Here is a 22,226-nt window from a genome sequence, read left to right as displayed (position 1 = left end):
CCATGCTGGGAATGAAAAAGGAAAACCTCCGGAGAGAAGAAAGTGATTATGTAAAATTGGACCATTAAGATGCCATTTTCTGCTGGTTTCCATTTCTGCAGTACACCACACAAAAAGAAAGAAGAATCCAATAGAGCCCAAATGAAGCTTGGAGCATTTAAGAGGGAGGGCAGAGTAAACCAAAGTTGTGGAAAGGCTAAGCTTACTTCAGTGGGTTTCCAAGATACATCAGCTTCAGTTTTGAGCCATGTTGAGAGCGGGCTCAACTCAATGACAAAACATAAGTTTGGCATTAGGAGGCCATTTGCAGTTTTGTGCCTTTTCATGGTGGACATCCTGACCCATGATTGTTCACCTCCCTAAATAAATTTGGATACTAAGGAGTACTACCTTATGCCACTAATTAGAGGGAGGTGGCAGAAGTATTGTAGAGGTGAGGTATATGAGAGGGCAACGTGCCAGGGAGCAGAGACAGATTCAGTGGTAATACAGCTAAATTATTCAGATTTATTGAATTCTGAATTCTGGCAATGTTTCTAAAATATGAGGAATGGAGGTAGTTGCTGCACTGACATACAATTATATGTCATCAGCATATAGGGAAACAAAGTGTCTAATGCCATTGAAAGCAATAGGGGGAATGAAAGTGTGTCTGATTTTCTGAGCAAGGAGCTCAAGTGAGACGGCAAACAGAAAGGGACTAAAATAATGTAAGACCAAAGCCCTATCCATGTAGGGAACATTTTCCTGAAATCCATCAGTTAGTATTTCAAAAACACAACATGATTCTTCACCCAGACTCATAACTATTTTCGTACGGTCTTAGGATGATTCATACCTTCAGTAGTAACCCATAATGTGCTTTACTTTCATGCCGTCTTTTTATTAGAGAAGGACTCTGTGTTTCCAAAAGCTGGATATGTCATTTTGGAATGAAACTTTACAAATGTACTTCTGCTGAGAAAAACATTTATACTAATAAGTAAACATATCAATTAATTTGAATGATTTTGAATAACATAGCTATTCATAACTGTAATGGGTTTTGTGTTTGAGAAAACTATGAGTCACTGTTCATCAGTGTCATCCAAACAAGCCAACTCTATTTTTCAGTGCTACTCTCTCCAAACTTGTTTGCTGTCATTCTTTCGCCACTGCCTGATAGAGCTGGAGACAGAGACAGAGAGAGAGAGAGAGAGGGAGAGGGAGAGGGAGAGGGAGAGGGAGAGAGAGAGAGGGAGGGAGGGAGGGAGGGAGGGAGGGAGGGAGGGAGGGCAATGTTCCCACCCTCTCCCTTCCCACTCTTGTTCTCCCTTTCCGTCTGTCATAGTTATCTTTGAGAGATTAGAATGGAGACAGTGACAGAAAGAGAGGGGGAGCTAAAAATGGGAGATGTGTTGCCACTCATACTCTCCCCCCCCCCCTCTAAATTCTATGTATTCTTCCGTCTAATCTCCCTCGTTCTCCATCTACTTCTTGCACCCTGAAGTCATCCTCTAGCACTCTCCAACTCTTAATCACTGTTGATCTTGCTCCCTAATTTGGTCTTTATCTTTCATTTGTCTCTGCCCACAACAACCTTCCCTCCGCTCTGCTTCTCTGTTTCTATTTCTCTCTTTGTCTCTATCCCTGGGCTCTCTTTCTCTTCCACTCTCTCTCTCTCTGTCCCTCTCTCTGTCTGAGCTTAGTGTTCAGACAGTGGAATATATGTTGTCTAAATATACTTCCCCACTATCTCTCCATCTAAACAAACTCCAACAGAGAGAGAGAAAGAGAGAGGGAGCGGGACAGGAAGAGGGGAGGAAGGGTGTGCAGAGAGGGGATGAGGCCTGAAAAAAAAGAGAATATTGAAGTAAAACAACACCTGCACGCTGTGTGCTTACCAAACTACAGAGGTATTACAATTCAAAGCTAGGCTTGGATGTTGTGGTTTCAGCTGAGAGCGCACTAAACTGAATCAGGCCTATCACTGCTGCGGTTTGTTTCTGCCAGTGACAGCTTTACTGTTTGAGCTTCCAGTTCCACACCATAGGCCACAACGCTTAGAAATACATACATTACATGGCCGTCACCTTGTACGCAATAAAATCAGACACATCGCAGGTCGCCGAGTAGCGAGAACTGACTGCACAATTCAACATAAACACTCTGTAAACGGGAAATATATGGAAATATATGCAGCGCTGTACAGAGTGATAAACAAGTGACTGCAGCTGTAGAGAAATTCTAAATACTGCACAGAAACACACATCCTCCACAACTGTACATAGCCTGCTGTGTGTTGATGGGAACCTCGATATGAGGGTTTGGGTTGTAGCCAATGGGACCGGTCAGAGGTAAACAGTGTGACATAGTTTACTTAGCAGAGTGAATAAGAACCATCTCCTCTGCAGATCCAGTCTATCTGATCCAGCTGATGTCATTCACCAATACTCTGCCATATATCCTCTGTATATCATCCTCCGAGTCTTATCGCAGCACTCCATTAAATCACTCCAATTGCATAAACACCAATTGTAACCAACTGTAAATTTTGGTGAGTTTCAGTTTCATTTCAGTTGAAAGTTTACATGTTCCTCTATGGGTTGAACAAATTCTCCGACCTCTTGGCCGTATGACACCCTTTCAAAACTCATTGGATAATGTCAAAAATGCATCGTCACCAAGCCAAAAGCAAGGCTGTTTTTCTTAGTTCCTGAAAACGTTTCAGAGATACAAGGTTTTCGCCCGACAGTAAAAAAAATGTAACTTACGCCATTTGGTTTGCTGCTTTTATCCAAAGTGCCTTACAGTGCTATGAGTGCGTACATTTTTGGCATGTCTGGCTCCAGTGGGAATCAAACTGCTACCCTGTGCAGCGTTAGTACCCATGTAACTCACTGTCAGAGTTGTCTCTGTTTTTCTGTCTTTTTTTCCTTCTCTCTCTCTCTCTCTCTCTCTCCTCCTCTCCTCCCCTCTTCTCAGCGCATCTCAAGGACATGGTGGTTTAAATAACCCTAAGTGGAGGAGGGGGCAAGGACACACAGTGGACAGAAAAATTTTAAGAGCAGCTCAATTCAGGATAAATACAGTAATCTCTCTCTCTCTGTCTCTCTCTCTGTCTCTCTCTCTGTCTCTCTCTCTCACACACACACACAGATGGCGATGGTGGGTGAAAGGAAAGCCCCCGTGTGTTTATGCAGACAGTTTGTCTCCAGCCGATACCCTGGCCATGACTCCTGGTACAGATATACAACATCCATCACGTAGATCCGCCTCCATGATCCATCAACAATATTAACACAGCCGTTTACACTCTGATAAGCTTTAGTCAAGACACCCGGCTGCTTTCCTCTGTTCTCTTGGGCAAGGCAGGCACTCTACCAGCAGGACACCTGCCTCTGATCTCTCATACAGCCGATGTATTTGGGCGAGTGGTGTTGCTGATCTAGTGTTTCTAGCTCTATGTTCTCACAGCGTGTCTGTTGGGAAACTGCAGCCAACTGATACAGTAATCACATGCAAGCGCAGAGACACACACACATACACACACATTTCTCCATGGTATTCTCCCAGATCCGTCAAGCCATCCATCTATAGGCCTACTCACATGCATGCACACTCTCACACACACACAAACACACACACACACACACAGTCCAATGACAAACTCAATTGATGTCATCTCACAGCTGTCTCTCTCTTCTCTTTCCCTCCTTCATTCCTTCTCTGCCTCCCTCTCTCTCTCACTCCCCAAATCCCCATGTTTATAATATTCTCTCTTTCTCTCTCAAATCTGCTCTTCCGTTTCTCTCAAATTCCTCAAATCTCTGTTTACTGTTTTCTCTCTCTCTCTTTTCCCCTCCGGCTTTGGAAAACAAAGACAAATACACGCATTCTCCACTGCACTGAACTATTGTACACTTAACAAGAAAGCAAACAAATGCGCATGAGCACACAAAGACACACACACACACACATGCAAAAATAAGACACACACACGCCACGTCCTCTCCCTCACTCGCGCTGGTCATGTGACAAAGCACTTGCATCCCATCACCCCTCACCTCTCTCTCTCCGTCTCTCTTTCTCTCTCTGTCTCTCTCTATTTCTCTGCGTCTTTATCTCACTCAGTAGGAATCTGTGTGCTTAGTCAGAGCTGGGAGGAGAGGCTTGGCAGGAGAGAATGGAGAATGGGAGATGTTGGACAAATGAGAGGAAAAAGAGAGAGAGTGTTTTGTGAAAAAGAATAAAGGCAGATTGGGTTCCAGTTGTTCTCTCTCTCTCTCTGTCTGTCTATCTGTCTGTCTCTCTCTCACTCTCTCTCTCAGTATACCACCCTCAATGCAACATCTAGGGTTGCTCCAATGAGAGAAGGGATTGTGGTGGGTTGGGCATGTTGTGGAGTCCTGCCAAGAGACCTTTACAATCACACACACACACACACACAAATAAAACCACACACACACTAATCACAGAGTGACTTTAATACACTTAAACACACACCATCGTCAAACATACATTAAATTACTGAAGCTTTCTCAATTCCCCCTACCACTTAATTCTCACTATAAGCCTATTATCACATTTAAGCATTGTGTACCTAAACTACTGCGTGTGAGTGTGTGTGTGTGTGTGTGTGTGTTGCACAGTCCTCACCCTCAGTGAAAGGTTCCCAGTTGTAGAGGCGACCAGAGAACTCCTGGGCGTTAAAGGCTGCACACTGCTCTGCTCTGGAGTCCAGCACACCTCCTCCACACACCTGGAGGACAGAGAGAGAGAGAGAGAGAGAGAGAGAGAGAGAGAGAGAGAGAGAGAGAGAGAGAGGTTAAAGTTGTTTTTCGCTGGGAAATCACACAAGGACACACGCTTTCAGGCGTAGAACTATCAAAATAACATCTAATATTAGATAGAGAGAGAGAGAAAGAGAGAGAGAGAGGGAGAGAGAGAGAGAGAGAGAGAGAGAGAGAGAGAGAGAGAGAAAAGAGAAACCTCAAAATTTCAGTGCCACACATTGAACTAATATGAAATCACCCAGCTATTAAACTGATGGTTGTTTCTCTCCCAGTCCCTGGAGAGGTAAGGGTGTGGTGGACTGTTACGAGGGGAGGACGAGGAAAACAGCTAATAAAGAGGGGGAGAACAAACTTGAGATCATAGAGGTAAATGCAAACACGCATATCTGTACACACACACACACACACACACATATACACACACATACGTACAGTCTCCATGCTGCTTTTGGCAGTGAGCGACGGTATTAGGAGCATATGGAAATAATAGATTTTTTGGAACCGTCCACACACATAAATCCACCATGGACTTCAGTCCATTACCACAGAATGTGAGAGACTATGCGTGTGTGTGTGTGTGTATGTGTGTATGTGTGTTTGTGCCCAACTTGTGCACGTTCAAGCTAGCTCCTTATGGACCAGTGCAGTGGAAACAGCTTTAGCATACCTGCACTTAAATGACAGCTGAAATATTAGGCTGATGCGACTCTGCAGAAGTTCACCATCTTGACTATAACTCAGTGAGTTTAGCCCCAGTCCTGTGGGACGCGCACGCGCACACACACACACACACACACACACACACACACCAATAACAGAGAGCGCACACCGGCTTCAGTTCCCCTCTTCACAAACAAGCTAATGGTCTAACTGCTTCACACTGCTGACGAGGCTGTCAAAGAGGGGTCAGAGACAAACAAACAAACACACACACACACACACACACACACACACACACACACATACACACACACACACACACACAGAGCGTAATCAGGTATCATTATATTGATACTTTGAGAGGCCACAGCCATCCTGGTCAATCACCCACTGAGTTTACGGCCCTCTGATATACGGCCGGTTTGGGTGCTAAAAACACACACACACACACACACACACGCACACACACACGCAGAGCTCTCAAATTTCCTTGTGACTCCAATCTCTGTCAGTACCACACTCGTCTTCTCTTTCACTCCTTTCTTTCTTTTCATCAACGATTCGTTCCTCTTCTCTTCTTCTGGACTTCTCTCCAGTCGCACAGCTGTCACAAACAGCTGGAAAGTTCCAAGTCACTCATCTGGGGAATCTACAGCAAGGGAGTGCTCAGAGTTTACACACACACACACAGACACACACACACACACACACACACACACACGCAGACACACACACACACACACGCACAGGCACAGATTGCCAGTTCCCATGTGAACCATCCTCTATGACAAAGTGTAACTAACAAAACTGTCAAAGCAGGCACACATTGACACCGTCAGCAGGACTTGGTGAATTTCACACTTGCACTGTGGCTGTGTGTGTGAAGGAATGCATGTGGCTATCATGTCACAAGGAAGGCATAAGGATCATGTGTTGTTTCTGTGGAGGGCAAAGTGTGAAATCAGTTCATGAAACTTTATGCGGTATAGTCCGCAACGGTTTCACACTGCTAAAATGGGCCTATTGTGTATTATTTATGGCTGATATGTTATGTTGGGTCTATATGAGAGTATGTTTGGGCTACATCCACTGTGTATGTGGGTGCTGGACTGTCAAGGTACGTATGTGACCTTGATGTTTCCAAGTAACCATGTAAATCTGTCCGGATGTGTGTGTGAAATGCGGTTAGTAATGGTTGTAAATATTTCTGCTTGACATAAACACGGTGGGCCCCCACACTACAGCGGAAAGAGTATGTTTCTGTGTATGTGTATCCGTGTATGCGTGTGTGCAAGATCGTAAAGACATAAACCGTAAACAATCAGTGAACACCCCTCCTACACAAACACACACGCACAGTGTCTACGAGAACTTCCATTAAAGGCAAAGAATGACAGTAAATGAAAAGACACAGGAGGACAGGAGAATGAAAGAAAGAATGTGAGAAAAAGTGAAGTAAAAGTAAAGCGTGTGCGTTCATGCATTAATGATTGTGTGAGCAGGACAGGGCGAGGGGATTCTCCTCCAAAAGAGTTTAGGGCTTTTACACGCCCTAAAACCTAAACAGGGGGAGGCTAATGGGCTGAATAGAGAAAGGAGGGAGGGGAGGAGAAGTGAGAGAAATGTGAGAGAAAACAGGAGAAGAAGAAGCAAGTGTTCAGTCGTGCTTCATAGGCCGGAGAGAAGCTCTGTGTTATTGTAAGGACTGGTGGGTACGGTGTTGGCCCATTTACTGTGCGGGTAGGGTTAGGGGTCTCCCCATAACCGCGGAGGGGAGTGTGTCTGAGCGTGAACAGAGGGAGAAGGGAGGGGTGGAGTGACAGGGGGAGGAGGGAGAGAGAAAGGGAGAGTGACAGTTATTGAATAGGCCGAGGACGGAGAGAAAGGAGGGCGATGGCTTTTACAGAGGCAAAATACTTAAAGAGGGGGCGATCGAGGGAGAGCAAGGGGGTGTGGGGCAGGAGAGTGAGAGAAAGGGAGCGAGGATGGGTCTGGGCCTGTGGCTGAAAGAGTAAATCAAAACACTATCTGGTAGTAAAGTGCAACATAAAAGCCTGCGCAATTCAACCCCAAAGCAATATTTGAAAACATAACAAAGTCATAAAATTTCACTTTACAATGGCATTCTGCCACTTCATTAACCTGTGTGTTGAGCAGTGGAAATGTACTGGAAGCACATAATACTGGCAAAGTACTTAATATACTTACAATGGTATAGCATCACAACATAATTATACCCAATTACGTTTGTGAACTTTGTACTAACAATGTTGTGCTACACTCTTGCAGGTGGATTTTCTATTGACTACTTACAATACTTTTTCATAGGTTAACATACAATTCAATATGACTGAACAAGGCCACTATAACATAAAGTGTTACCAACCATCTATTTTACTTCCAAGAGTTAGGCTCACATCTGTGGAATCATGTTTAAGGAAACCATCTGAAGAAGAGCAACTAAAAGCCACAGAGAGACTTGTTGATCGGCTAGTAAACATAAAAGAAGGATGTAAGACAAGCAAAAAGATGGAGAGACTGATTGTTACTGAGTGGTTAAATGACAGAGCGAAAGAGTGAAAGATGAATAGCAGCAGAGAGCAGGTGAGAGACAAGTGAATGCGGCTGGTGAAAGAAAGAGAGAGCCACTGTTTTTCTACGGGAGTCGTGAAAGTTATAGGTGTTTTACTACTGGGGAGGAGGGAGGGGAGGGGACAGAAAAGGTCTGTGTGCAATAAATAGGACTATGCAAGACCGGGGGGGAGGTACCGCCTGAGGGCTGTAGGCTTTGTTCTAGGTGCACACACACAAACACACACACACACACACACACACACACACACACACACACGCCACACACACATGCCACATACACACAAACATGCGCAAGTCAAAGTCCTAATCACACATAACACTCCTGCGTGAAACACAAACACACAGACAGGACTACTGAGTTTTGAGCAGGAACAGATTATGCGGAGAGGGGGAACCTTTCGCCACAGCTGTGTTTCCGCAGGGAAAGCCCAGGTGACACATCATCATCATGGTCCGAGATGCACAGTCATTCCCCACGCAAGTCTGTGCCTGCACAGCTGGCCATACCGGCTCAATACCATACACACTAAGGCTGGCCGGTCATTCCTCAAGCATTACTGCAGCGTTACGCAGACAAAACTGACCACTGATCCCTGCGGTTGTAAATCAATACAGTCGGCAATACTGCATGGCAGAACTAATTCCTCACTGTATGTGTGCACTAATATATGACATTTGACATAATAAGTGTGTGTGTGTGTATGTTTGCTCATGTACCTTGTTTGTCCTCAGTGATTAACATTCTCTGGCTAATCTTGTGACCGAGGTCGTGTGTCGGTGTTTTGCAGGGCGCCACCCACCCCTCAGCCTTGACCCAGGGGAAGTCAGGAGTCCTTCAGAGGAAACACTGCTCATCCATCAACAACAATTGCTGACCGGTGGAGGCCCCTTGCTGGCCAATACGCAAAATGGACACCCTGATACTTCGCTGTTGTCTTTCTCAGGGAGAAATTTGAGTTTCAGCACAGCTGAACTGTTTGAGGCAAAAGTTGTAAGGTTATATGGTTATATTAACGAAAAGAAAAGAAAAGAAAAGAAAAGAAAAGAAAAGAAAAGAAAAGAAAAGAAAAGAAAAGAAAAGAAAAGAAAAATGCTGTATGAAATGAAAATGCTGTATGAAGAAATAAAAAGAAAACACTATAACCACAAAGTCAATAAAGAAAACCAGAACTTCATTCTAAGGCATCGAAAACGAGAAAAATTGCCCTCTTTGTCCACTATATACATAACAGTTCTACAACCCCACACACTTGAACAAACCGTGACGAGCCTTATAGCCTTATAGCACAGTAATACCAAGAGACATCCCTTGTCCTTGATCTAACACATACTTTAATAACATTTGAATGAACACATGAGATTGAGAGAGATAGAAAAATGACAGAATAAATTACAGAAGGGGATAGAAAGTAAGAGAGAGGAACGGGAGAAGATGCAGAAGAGGATTAGGTCAAGTGAAAAATTTATTTGAGTTCTAAGATTAATCTCAGAATTCTAAGAACAAAGTCAGAAGTCTGACTTTATACTCACAATTCTGATATTAATCTCAGAACTAAATTTTTTCACATGTGGCCCTAATGCCCCTCTGCACACAAAAGGATAAAAAGGAACAAAGAAAGATTAAAAGGGAAGTCAGACGGCACAGGAGGGAGAGTGAACTAAAAAGACGGGAGTAATTTAACAAGCAGTGGTGCCTGCTTTTGCGGTACAATACAGATCAGTTTGAGTCTATGTACATGAGTGTGTGTGTGTGTGTGTATGTGCATGCATGTGCTAGCGTCCCACTAATCAACACATCTGGGCCTGTTTGGCACTCACTTCATAAAAACAATAAAAAAGTGCGGCAGGGTCCACAGAGAGAGCAATGCAGTCATTACAGCTGAGGAGTGAGGCTGTGTGTGATAGTAATAATAACACGTTTCCTATGCAGTGTGTAATCAACAACGCCTGTGTAATGACACAGTGATTAGATCATCTGACTTTCATTGCAGCGCCCTGGAGCGATGTTAGTCTGTCTGGTAGTTACAACATAAACTTTTCAGGCTTCAGGAACAGTAGCAAGATCAATGTTTTTTGTCAATTATAGTATGGTAGTATGGTATTGTATGATTTTTTCTGCATTATACTAGTTGGTATCAATCTTATTAGGTCATGTTGGGAATTGCTACCTACTTGCCTCATAGATCCACTTGCCTCTGATCTTGTGTTTAAAGCAAAGACTCACAAGTTGTTGTAGAGGCATGCACTGTTAGTGAGTCTGGGTAAATATTTACTCTCAAGTAGAGGATAGAGAGAAGGGTTAGGGAGAGAAGGAATGAGATGAGGATGAAAAACTAAGAGGCAGAGGATAGGTTGGAAAGGAGAAACAAAGAGGATGGTGTCTGATTTAAAGTGTCTTTCTACAAAATGTCTGTTTCAATTCGGTGTCTCTCCTCTTTCTTTTTTCAGGCCGTTTCTTCTCGCATTCCACCTTTTCCTCCCCTCTCCCTCTGACAAAATAACTTCTCCTCTTATTACACTCTGTGCGCGCACATGCACGCACACACACATACACACACAAGCTCTTTCTCTCATTCTCTCTCTTTCACACACACACACACACACACACACACACAAACACACAAGCCCTCTCTCTCATTCTCTCTCTTACACACACACACAAACACTTTTCCATGAATCCCTCTCTTCCTCTGGCACAAACTTCCTCTTGTCTTCCTGAACTCTTTCTCTCTCCATCCTGATGTATCTGTTGCTACTGCTGACCTTTCCTACCTTTACTCCACTATGTACCTTCTTTCTCCTTCACTCTGTCCCACGATCACTCCATACACCTAAGACTCATTCTCACCAGCATTCATCTCCATTTCTTTCTTACTCGCCTTGCACTCTGCCCACTCCTCCCCTCGCCCTTTCCCCTCTCCCTCCCACTACTGTGTGCAGATTTTCTAAAAACAGTACTTTCTTTCACTACTACTTAACTGCGTCACTTCCCTTCCTCCGCTCCCCATATACATCCACCCCCAACAGACACACACACACACACACACACACACACACACACACACACACACACAGTCACTCTTCCCCTCTGCCCTTTTAGCTTCCTCTGTCCCTCTCTTGGTTCCCCACTTGCTTCTACGCAACAGTGTAAACACACACACACCTCAGCCTATCACATTTGCGATGGGCCTCGGGCGCACACTGTTATGACAAACACACCTAATAGATAATAGGCTGTGTCATACTCACTCTGGCTCACTGCCTCAACCACACACATACATACACACATATGCACAAGCCTGGACAAAGTCCCGCATTCATCAGCACTTTCAACCTTTTTCTTTTAAACATCGATATGACTTAAAAAAAATCTAAAAACTAAAATATGGACTTACACCAATGGTCTACTGCAGAAACAAACCCCTCTAATGCACTGGGTAATGTTGGGTAAATATGTAAGCCAATGAGTCAGGCTCAGCCATCACAGGACTGCTATTAGCACTGCTGGCACACAGAGAGCATGCCTTCTGCCAACTACTAAATCTGTTTTAACATGGGGACTATCACACACAGTCGAGCAGAGAGAGAGAGAAAGAGAGGGATGAAAGAGAACAAGACAGGGAGAGACACTGCCAAATTGTCTAAAGAGGGAAAGAAGTCAAGGACCGAAGAGTGCCAACCTGGCCCCAAATTCAAGTGTCGACTTCCACTCCGAAAGTGCCAGTCTCTGTGTGTGTGTGTGCGTGTATGTGTGTTAGTGCACATGTATTTGTGTGTGTGTATGTGTCTGTCATGTATCCTTGTGTGCACTTGGTATTGGTTGGACCCATTCTTATCATCTCCTTCTATGCCCTCAGTTAAGACAGACGTGCGTCAAGGGGTCTGCTGGTATAAATAACCCCTATCACTGACTCGTCACTCTGGGTAGCTGTGTATTTTTGTCCCCAACGATCAAATCGGGGGAGGACTATGGATCAGTCTACTTCTGTTTTTTCATTAGTCATGGCTGATTGTATTTCCCTGAAAATTGGGGCGAATGATGAATCTCACCGTTGCATTTTGGCATTTTCAAAACCCAAGGGGGGCACTACATGGATTGGATTTTGACAAAACTTGTGGAAATGATGCATCTCACCACTGTATTTCAGCATTTTAAAAATAACAGGCCTAAGGAGGGTTCTGCAACTGCAGGTCAAAGGTGACATATTTTCTGCTGACTGACCCTGAGGGGGACTGCATCATTTATGGGGGGCAACATGTTTACTGTCGCCTTGTTTTTTCTCTTAGTGGGAAAGAAGGAGGGTTGTGTTTTTCGTCCTGTTGTTCATTTTTGTGGTTGTCTTTGGAAACAGGAATATAATAAGACAAACAACTGATCACAAAAAGCTCTCTGTCTAGCTAGAAAACCCTATATCGCTATATTCACTCTCAATATCACGCTCACAAATCTCACTTTTAATTGAGTGAACTCAAGCATGGCATTCCCGTCTCAGTGAAACCTGAGTTACTGAACAGCCGACCTTAGTTTCTCACCTGTGTGTTGAGGGTGAGTTGGCCCATCTGACACGGCCAGCCTGTCTCTGGCTGCTTGACTTGGCAGCATGTACACCCACTAGCTACCGATAATGCTCGCACTGTGCTGCACAGAGAGGTATAGAGCAGGTCACAACCCCAATCATCACTGCAGGCCCCCGGCCAGACATGACATTACATCAATACACACCGTGAAGGTGGAAGCACATGCTGCCGCGCACACAAACGCATTCACACACACAATAAAACACACACACATATGGGGTCTGGCACAGATTAACGCTCACACATATGCGCAATCACTCACGAGGATACGTACGCAGACGCTCACACACACACGTGTAAAGGTGCATAACAGATATTCTGGTTGTGACCCAGAATACACACACAGTTAAAGCCTTGGAGCAATGGAGGCACTGGCAGGCAGTTTCCATCTGAGTGCCCATAGACAACCGGCTAGTGTGGGAGCTGGGGAATGATCTACCTATCAAATACTCACTCCTGACCTTCAACTCCTCAGTTTACAGCTACCTAACCACTCACTTCAACACATGGCATGCATATATAACAAGCAAGACAGCAGGCTATATACAGATGCAGGCTGAATAAAGCAGAGGTGAACAGGGGATATACAGGCTGAGGTCTGAGGAGCTGCTAACGCAGTGAAATAGTGAGATGGCTAAAGGGCTGGTTACCGGGTTCCCACACTCACTTGGGCATCAAATTCAAGTACTTTCCAATGACTTTCAAGGTCTTATTTGGTGAAACTCAAGGACTCAAAATGCCTTTTGGGGTAAGACATGACAGAATGGTCAGGTCAAGAATTCCTGGTGAAATCATTTAAAAACTGCTGCAAATTAACACAACACACTTTGTACCTTGTACCTCTTGTACCAAAAAATACAACTCAGTGCCTTTTTTTTTGAGTGTAGGTTTTTCCTCAGGAAGTGTTGACTCTAGGACGGAGAGTGATCTACAGAGCCAAGGTTTATTTATGAATTAGGGAGCTATTTAATTTTTTTTTTTTTTAATTAAAAACTTAAGTAATTTCAAGGCCCTCCAATCATGTTCAAAAACTTTTAAGGCCTTATTTTATTTTTCTCAAATCCTCAAACTTTCAAGGATTTTCAAGGCCCTATGGGAACCCTGTGGTTACAAGGCAAACACATCCAATAAACTGAGGGGAAGAATCCCATTCCAGTCAATCAGTGAAATCATTCCTGAGGTTTTATGGGTAAGGTGAAGATTTTGAGCTATTCCTTGACGTAGGCCCTGTGTCTTACCTGAGAGAAGCACCTGCGGTACTCCGTCTCCGTCCCTGAGCATCTGTAGTTTTGCGGGGCTCCTCGCTCCCCTTCCCTGCCCCCCTCCACCCCCAGGTGTGGGATCTGTGGGTGCTGCAGCTGGTAGATGTTGGGCTGGTGAGGCCCGGGGACAGGGGGCGCAGCCTGGGGGCTGAAGCCTGGGTGCAGCTCCCTCTCTCTGTGCATGGGGTTGGAGCGGTGGAGAGGAGAGGAGAAAGGCGGAGCGATGGCGGGGGAGTGTGGGCGAGGGAGGGGAGGGATGTGAGGAGGTGGGGCGGTGACGGAGTGCCAGTCAAACTGCCGGCGGTTGGACGGGACAGATGCAGAGGAGGAGGAGGAGCGAGAGGAGTGAGAGGATGGGATTCGCTCTCTCTCCCTCCCTTGCTCTGTGCCGGTGTGCGGCGGTCTGTCCACGTGTCGGTGCGGGTTGCCAGTTGCGGTGCTTGTTGTGGGCAACTCCTCGGCAGCAGGTGAATCGGTGCTCTCCTGCTCTGCGTTCCTCTCTTCCTCTCTCCTCCCTGCCTCCCCGTCCTCCTCATCAGCCCCCCTCTCCTGTTCCTCTTTCCCAAGGCTGTCTGCGTTGTCTTCATTGGCGGCCAGTTCCGGTCCCGGGGCTGGTGTGGCGTCGGTACCGTTAGCGGTGTGGCGAGCCTGCCGGTTGGGACGGTGTAACGGCAGAGAGAATGGAACCCTGCCGTACCCAAACTGGCCTGGACGGATGGCGGACGACCTGAGAAAGAGTTGGAGACAGAAAGAGGGAAACCAGAGAGGAAGACAGGGAGAAAGGGAGAGAGTAAGAGAGATGGAGAAGGAAGGAAGAATAACAGATGGACAGATAGAGAAAGAGAAAGGCCAGAAAAAATTAAGATAAAGCTCAGCTCAAGTTGTCTCTCTAACATAATTCTAATTGACATGGAGCCAGCAGACTGGTGAGGGGGAGAGGAGTGCAGTGCCTGTATGTATGACATAAAGCAGAACTAATGATCTAATAAGCCAGCAGATACCAGAGGCAGAGACGGGCACACAACTCCAACTCCCAACACTTCTCATGACTCAGAAGAACATCATAACAATGTCTCAGCAATGCCTAAACAATGTCAAAGCTGAAACTCATGACACCTGACTGCATCCTAACCGTATACTTAAAGAAGTAATCTACCAGTTCCTTGTTTTCCTTTATTTTGGTGACATCTTTGGTAATAAGCGCTCATTGCTGTGGTGTTTTTGCAGTTCACTTCGCAGAGATCACATGGCAATCAAGCAGTGTCACCAGTACTGTGTCTTTTGCCTTGGATTTTCTACTGATGAAATTTCACTTACTTCATTGTCTGTTCGGCCATGGTTGCTATCACTGCTCATGCTAACTACTGAGTTCTTCTATTTATTTCAAACAAACCACTCTTACTGCTGCCAGAAATGTTAAAAGCATCAGTTTCTCTGTGCCAGGGGAATTTTCCCGGGAAAGGCCTACCCACCACCGGGTGTTTAGAGCAATAAATATAAAAGCTTTCATGAACTGGGTATAGGTTGAATCACTATTGTGTTATATAAATCAGCGATAAAAAGTAGGTAAATGGACATTATCTCTATATGACAATGTCACAGATTATTACTTTAAATGCCAAAACCAACATCTAAACACCAGTGTTATTTCTTTTGCTTTCTAATTGTCCAATCTCACTCACCTCCTCGCAGGCAAACCCTCCCGATTGGTGGAGACCGACCTTCTGCTCCCACCCCCTCCATTCCTCGCTGCACCTGGATTGGTTGGTCTCCTGGTGATGCGTGCCGGCTGGTTGTAGCCATGTGAAGTAGCGTGGTAGGGTGAGCGGTAAACAGACACATGGTCCTGATTGGCTGCGGAGAATTCCGGCTGGTAAAAAGGAGGCGATGGATTTGCCGGTCCCGGTACAGGCCCTCCCCCTCCTCCAACAGGGGTATTCCGATACAGAGGCAATCCTGGGTTGTGATTGGTGGAGACCGAAGGGGAGTAATAGGGGGGGTGTTGCCCAGGGTAACGAGAAGGATAGTAGGGGCGCACGGCTGAGATGACGGGACCTCCGATCCCCCGGGAACATAACCCCCCCAGTTAGGAGGGGAGTGGGAGAGGAGAGGAGTCTGGGGAGGCGGAGGGGGTAAACACTTCCTGCTTCTCTGTGACACGCCCACTCCACAGGTCTGAGAGCATTCTGACCACTCCCCCCAGGCAGACCACACCCCCTCCACAGCCTCTGCCTCAAACACCTGTCTGGACCTCCGGCCTGCCACCTGCAACACACACACACACACACACGCACACACACACACACACACACACACACACACACACGCACACACGCACACGCACACACACACACACACACACACACACAAAGAGACATACACAAACAGGATAAGACATCTATTACAGCTTTAACAGCAGCTTAATACAGTAGCTAGCTTCATTCAGTTCTAGCATTTCACAGGAGGAGCCCCGACTGTGATTTTTGATTTTGCATCATGTTTTCTGAAAAATTACAAGTCAATTTGAGAACTAAACAAAAATCTCGAGTCAGTTTAAAAAAAACCTACTGCTGGTTAAATAGTGCTTCCATTAGATGGTCCATTACAGTAAAATTGAGATGATTTATAAAAATTGCAACATAAGTGGTTATCTGCTGTAACAATGGAAAAGGGTGAAAAGTGTGAAAACTGCACGCCCTGGCACTATTTCCAAGAATTAGTCAACTTAGCAAAAAATGTTGCGATTGCAAAATCTGAAATTCCTGGAAGGACTGATTCATTCACTGAATCCGAGTCTGTCCTCTGATGAGCTGCGGTCTCGTGGGTTTCCTTCCTGAGAAGCCAAATTATGAATCCTGAATTCTTCCTGTTTCACTCAGACAGGAGAGAGACTCAGTTACCTGCCAGCAGCTTATGAGCAAATGGATAAATGAATTGGATTTTGTGTCAAATGAATGCATCGCAGAAATGACAAGAGTGGGGCTGATATGGTTGGCTTTCTATTTATGTGTGTGTGTGTGTGTGTGTGTGTGTGTATGCACGTGCGTGTGTGTGTGCACGTATATGGGTGCCAGGTCAGGCTTTGATGTCTTCCTCTGTGGCCGTAGATAAATGTTTCTCCTCTCATTTCATAACTCAAGCATTGGCCTGGTTGGCAGAACAGCAAACATGAGAGCTGAACAAAAGTTTCCATTCAGAAAGAACCAAAACATAAATCTGCGCTCCACTTCTCTCTCTCTCTCTCTCTGTGTTGAGTGGTGCGTAAATGTATGTGTGCATGTGTACAAGAGTGTGCAAGTAAACAGTGTACAAGCATGTGTGGTTGAACAAACTGTTAGTAGAGGGGGAGAGAGAACAGGTGTAAGCAACATAATATACACATACTTGTGTTTTCGTGTGTGTGTACTGTAGTTTTGTGAGTGCTGTGTCCAGTTCACCATCACATCAAACAAGTTCCTGTCAATGTCTGAGGCAAACAGAGGGGGGGGGGTGGAGAGATGAGGGGGCAGACAGGGCTAATGACTGTGTGTGTGTGTGTGTGTGTGTGTGTGTGTGCGTGGAGGGGGCTCCTGTAATGAGTGACATCAAACACACAGCTGCCACATAACTGGGACCATTAATGAGGGCCAAGCAGTGACCCTGCAGCAGCCGGCGCTGACCTATGGAGCTACTGGTGAAACTCCTGCGACACTGTACTGCCAGGCCCAAACAGACCGGCTCTGCAGATCTCAGTTTTGAACTTACGACTCACCTTTTTCTTCCCAGCCTTGGTCACGGAGGACGTGACCACCACAAAGCCCCACAGCACATAGAGCCTGGAACAGGAAAAGAGGACAGGGAGTGAAAGGAGTCACAGACACTGATTCAAAACATCAGCTGGTTGAATAAGCTCTTTTGAAAATCTTAGCCTATGACTGTTCCATGACCTAAACATGAAATTAGTAGCCTATGCTCTGCGGACTCGCACAGATGTTCATTCTTCTCTGTCTGGCAGTTGTCAAGTTTCTCAACCCTTTTCCCCCGTGTACATTTTATTTAAAAACAGTGTTTAACGTGTTGAGTGAACACTCCATCAAATGTTCCAGTGACCTAACTGTATTTTGCCAAGCCATTATGCCCCCTTCTTTTCCCACTACAAGCAGCGTGTGGGGGGATGAACAACAGTTTCTTTTTCCCTTTCAAGGTTCACAGGCAAACATCTCAATCAATCTGGGAAAGCCTGGGAGGCGCTAACAAACTAATGGGTTCAAACATCAGCCGTGTTTTCCCTCTGCATGCCTCTCTCTGGGGCCGTCCACACCCCGAGGATGTGGTTTTAACACATACAGCAACCGCACTTGCAGGCGCAATCGCTCACAACTTCCAAAATCATCTTGTACTGTAAGGTACTTTTTATTTGACTTGTTTGAGGTTTGATATTGAAGGGACGTGGGTTATGGTTTGAGATGGTGTTGAATGTCTCCTTTAATTATGGGTTACAGTACTTAAATTTGGCATGAACCAACCTTAGAGGAAATAGTAATGTTAAGAGTTTTCACTGCAAAAACTATCCATCTGAACAAGTCATCTTCACAATCTTGTTTTTCCTAAAACAAGTGAAACATAAATACCAGTGGAGTGAGCTAATTACACGCGTTTCCAAAGCAAATAAACTTGTTTCAAGGACTTTCTTTCTGCGTTAGGCTACTTGAAGATTACACTTGTTTCTACAAAACAAGTGAAACGCTGCATTGGAAACAAGTGGAATATCATCTCAGCCACACCGCTAGATTTATCCCCACTTGTTTTAAGAAAAATAAGATCGTATGCCTGAGTATGATATGAAATGACTTGTTAAGATGGACATTTTGCAGTGTTCACCACTAGTACTCCACAAACCATCACCGCAATCACCAGTCCACAAGCCACATGTAGTCAGTGTAATTGGTCCCCTCTTCCCAGTGTGGTGCACCGCCGTGGTCTCTGGAAGCTTCCCTACACCAGACTACACAATTACCCCAAAAACATAGACAAAGGTCCCGCACAGCCCGACACAACAGAGCCGCTCAGGCCGAAATAACGACCCCCTACCCGCGTCCACGTTTCCCTGGCCGCTACAGTGGCACATTGTAGAATAAACGGAGAGCCGCGGGGATAGGGGAGAGAGCCACGCAACTGGGGGAAAATTACAAAAATTCGCCCTTAAGAGAAAGAGGGACAGCAAACCTAAACTCAAATGCCTTCGGGTGAATTCCTATCATATATCTTAACAGCGCCCAGTGCGCAACAAGCAGACGTCGTGCGTAAAAGCCAAAGCTTCGCCGCAAAAACAACTTTTTGCCTCACCCTCACCTAATATAAACAACATGCCCTATCCACAGAGGATGCAAACCACATATGCCGTTGTGTATGAAGTGACTGAAAGTCATTTAGAGGCAGCAGGTTGCAGTGGGTCAGTAGAGCCCAGGTTTTTACCTGAATAGTAAGCCGAGCCGCATGCTCCTCCTGGAGTCGCGCAGACCAGTTCTCACTCCGCTATTGATCACTGATATTGTTTATTACAGTCCAGTTCAGTAGTGGTCCGTTCCTCTCCGTGCAGTCCTAAAAACCAATGTGATGAAGTCCTGCGAGGGCTTCTTCTGCTCTCCCTCTCTCTCTTTCTTTCTCTCTCTCTCCCTCTCTCTCTCTCTGTCCCCCCTCGTCCTGTCACAGTCACTCCCCGTGATTTTGGAGAGTGGGACGGGTTCCGTCTTTTTTTTCTTTCGGTCGTTCACTCGACAACTTTTTTTTTGGTCCTTATTATAAACTAGTGTGACGCCTGGCAGCCAGGGGGCCAGGAGGGGAGAGAGAGACAGAGACACAGAATGGACAGATTACACAACTCTCTTTCTCCCTCTCTCTCTCTCTCTCTCTCTCTCTCTCTCTCTCTCTCACACACACACACACACACACACACACACACACACACACACACATACATACATACATACACACACACCACACTATGGGCCCTCACTAAGCTATAATAACTCTCAGAGCCGCTTTCTTAGTTGCACAATCCAACATAAGAATGCTCTATTGTACTGGCCCGCACTGATCAGTAGTAATGATCTGCTCATTGTTGAAAACAGGCCTGAGTTGGCAGCATCTGCAGCAGTGACACGTTGTGGTGGAAGTGCAAAACTCCTAAAAAAGCATTAGGATTATTGTTGTTAAATAGAAAGTTTGAGTGCAAACATTAATTGTTGTACAACAAAGTCTTGGACAGAATGTATTCAGACCAAGAGACTCGGATATGGACTAGTTCTGTCAATATTTCATTTCAGCATTATCTTTTATTTTGCATCAGTAGATAAAATATAGCTGTTTAATTACTGGTAGCGTCTCCATGATGACTAAGCAATGTTTTCTTGTGGAATGTAAAAATAACAAATGTGTTTTCCCATAACTGTTTAATCCCAGTTTAGCACTAGAAACCAAACATGCACTACCAATTTGGGGTGACAATAAGTGCACCCGAGAGAGATACGCCACTTCTGAGAAGGCATGACTGCGTGTGTTTGTGTGTGTGCATGTGTTTGACTGAGCGCTCTTCTCGGTTCTGCTCTGAAACAGATGTGAGAAGGGCCTGATGCCAAGTTGTTTAGACAATATTTATTTGTTTGTAATCCACCCCACCCCCAGTCAACAAGGCTTTCTAAAACATTACAGTCATAGGCCATGCTGGCCAAACACCCCAGAGGGGGCAGTGGGGGATAGAGGGACGGAGAGGTGGAGTGGAAAAAAAGGCTGGAGGGTAAATTGGAGGAAAACAGGGAAAAAGTTCATATGGAGGAACGAAATAACAGAAAGCGGTAGAGGAGTCCGATCAGCAAGAGGAGCGAGGAAAGAGAAAGAGATGGATAGACGAGGAGGAGGAAGAGGAGGGAGAAGAGAGGGACTATAATAATAATGTGATACTTCATTCAGGGATGCTCTTACTATTAGGCAAAGGTAGGCGACTGGCAGCCAGGGCATAATATAGAATAGTACTAATATAAACTTTTTAAAAGGAATGTACCTATTGAAAAACACCCCTCTTTTTGTTAAAATAAATTATTTAAAACTTGAGCCATGATCACCCCCTGCCTTTGCCTAGGACCCCAAATCACTAAGTCCGCCCCTGACTTTATTCATCCCCATAGGGAAATCCTCTTTTTTATTACCCCTCCTAAACAGAGAGGTCAGAGGTCAGGGTCAGCTACAGAACAGCACCTCTGGAGCTGGAAGGCATGCAGTGTGTTGCTCAAGGACACTTCAGCAGGGTGGATGCTTGCCAACAGGGGATCTTGAAGCTGGAGGGCATGTCTCCCTATGCACTGCACCACCCTGCTGCCACTGCTGGGTCTGAAGGAGAGGAGAGACGGTGGGAATGTTAAGAGGGACAGATGAGTGGAGGGAGTGAGAGGAGGAGGGAGGGAGCGAGGGTATGTGGTGAGTTATGATCTAACACATACTAACACACACACAGGGCTTGAGACGTCCCAGAGCAAGCTGCTTTTCTTGGACAGGCATCCTACAACATGGACACAGATATGGTGATGGAGATTAGCTACTTCAAAGCCCAGTCTGAGCCGACAACTGAAGACTTAACCACATTACGGAGAAGGCTTGCGATTTAATCTGTCAAAATAATAAGTTAATGTGGTGCCGAGAATGATGAGGATTGACTCCAGAGGATAAAAACACAGACACACACACACGGTAGCTTAGTGTGTGTCTGTGTGTGTGGCCGTGCATGTGTGAATGCATGTCACATTTGTGGGTGCGCATGCATGTAAATGTGTGGTAATACACGGTGTGTGTATGTGTGATATGTGATTAGTGGAATGCTATCTCTGTACTTCTAAGAGGCATGTCTATCAGTAACTACAATTAGCCAGAGGTCATTGCCATGACCATCAGTGGTCCGTGACCAGTTACCGCCCCCTGCTCCCTCTCTCTCTCTCTCCCTCTCTCTCTCCCTGAGAAGCAATAACCAAAGTGTTGGGTTGCTGACACGCACCACCAGCCACAGAACTCTGATTAGCAAAATGTCTGTATCAACTAGTCACCACACCACACAATTGTGGTGTGTATGTGTGTGTGTGTGTGTGTCCGGGGAGGTCCATACAGCAGTAGATTTGTTATTTGTCTCAGATGGCTGATCTGAGTAATAGCACTGCAGATCAGAGCAGCTCGGCGCTGAGGGAGTGATAAATCACTCTTATACACTTCTCGCATGTACACACATCCTGCCTCCAAAACACACGCGCCCCCACCCAGATCTAGACACAGTAGGCCCACGACCATTTTACTGTTAAACTTAATGAGACCTCCAGGCTTCTCCAGACCAGCG

The 22,226-nt window shown here is 45.5% G+C and overlaps 1 protein-coding gene across 1 annotated transcript in view; it reads right to left on the bottom strand.

The window, feature by feature from the left end:
- Positions 1–19,522, bottom strand: part of adamtsl4 (ADAMTS-like 4) — a 30,540-nt gene extending 11,018 nt beyond the window's left edge. Inside the window, 6 exon segments of the mRNA XM_071531586.1 lie at positions 4,639–4,741; positions 13,847–14,597; positions 15,553–15,928; positions 15,931–16,135; positions 17,622–17,685; positions 19,325–19,522. Of these exon segments, the coding sequence (XP_071387687.1) occupies positions 4,639–4,741; positions 13,847–14,597; positions 15,553–15,928; positions 15,931–16,135; positions 17,622–17,685; positions 19,325–19,347 (1,522 nt within the window). The 5' untranslated portion in view covers positions 19,348–19,522.
- Positions 19,523–22,226: the final 2,704 nt, after the last annotated feature.

This window comes from Centroberyx affinis, unplaced genomic scaffold, assembly GCF_046629955.1.
Source record: "Centroberyx affinis isolate AG114_WGS23_722 - 3 ecotype Tasmania unplaced genomic scaffold, CSIRO-AGI_Caff_v1 ptg002100l_1, whole genome shotgun sequence".
Lineage (NCBI taxonomy): Eukaryota > Metazoa > Chordata > Actinopteri > Beryciformes > Berycidae > Centroberyx > Centroberyx affinis.
The sequence above is the reverse complement of the archived record's forward strand: the minus strand, read 5'-3'. Positions and strand labels throughout refer to the sequence as shown.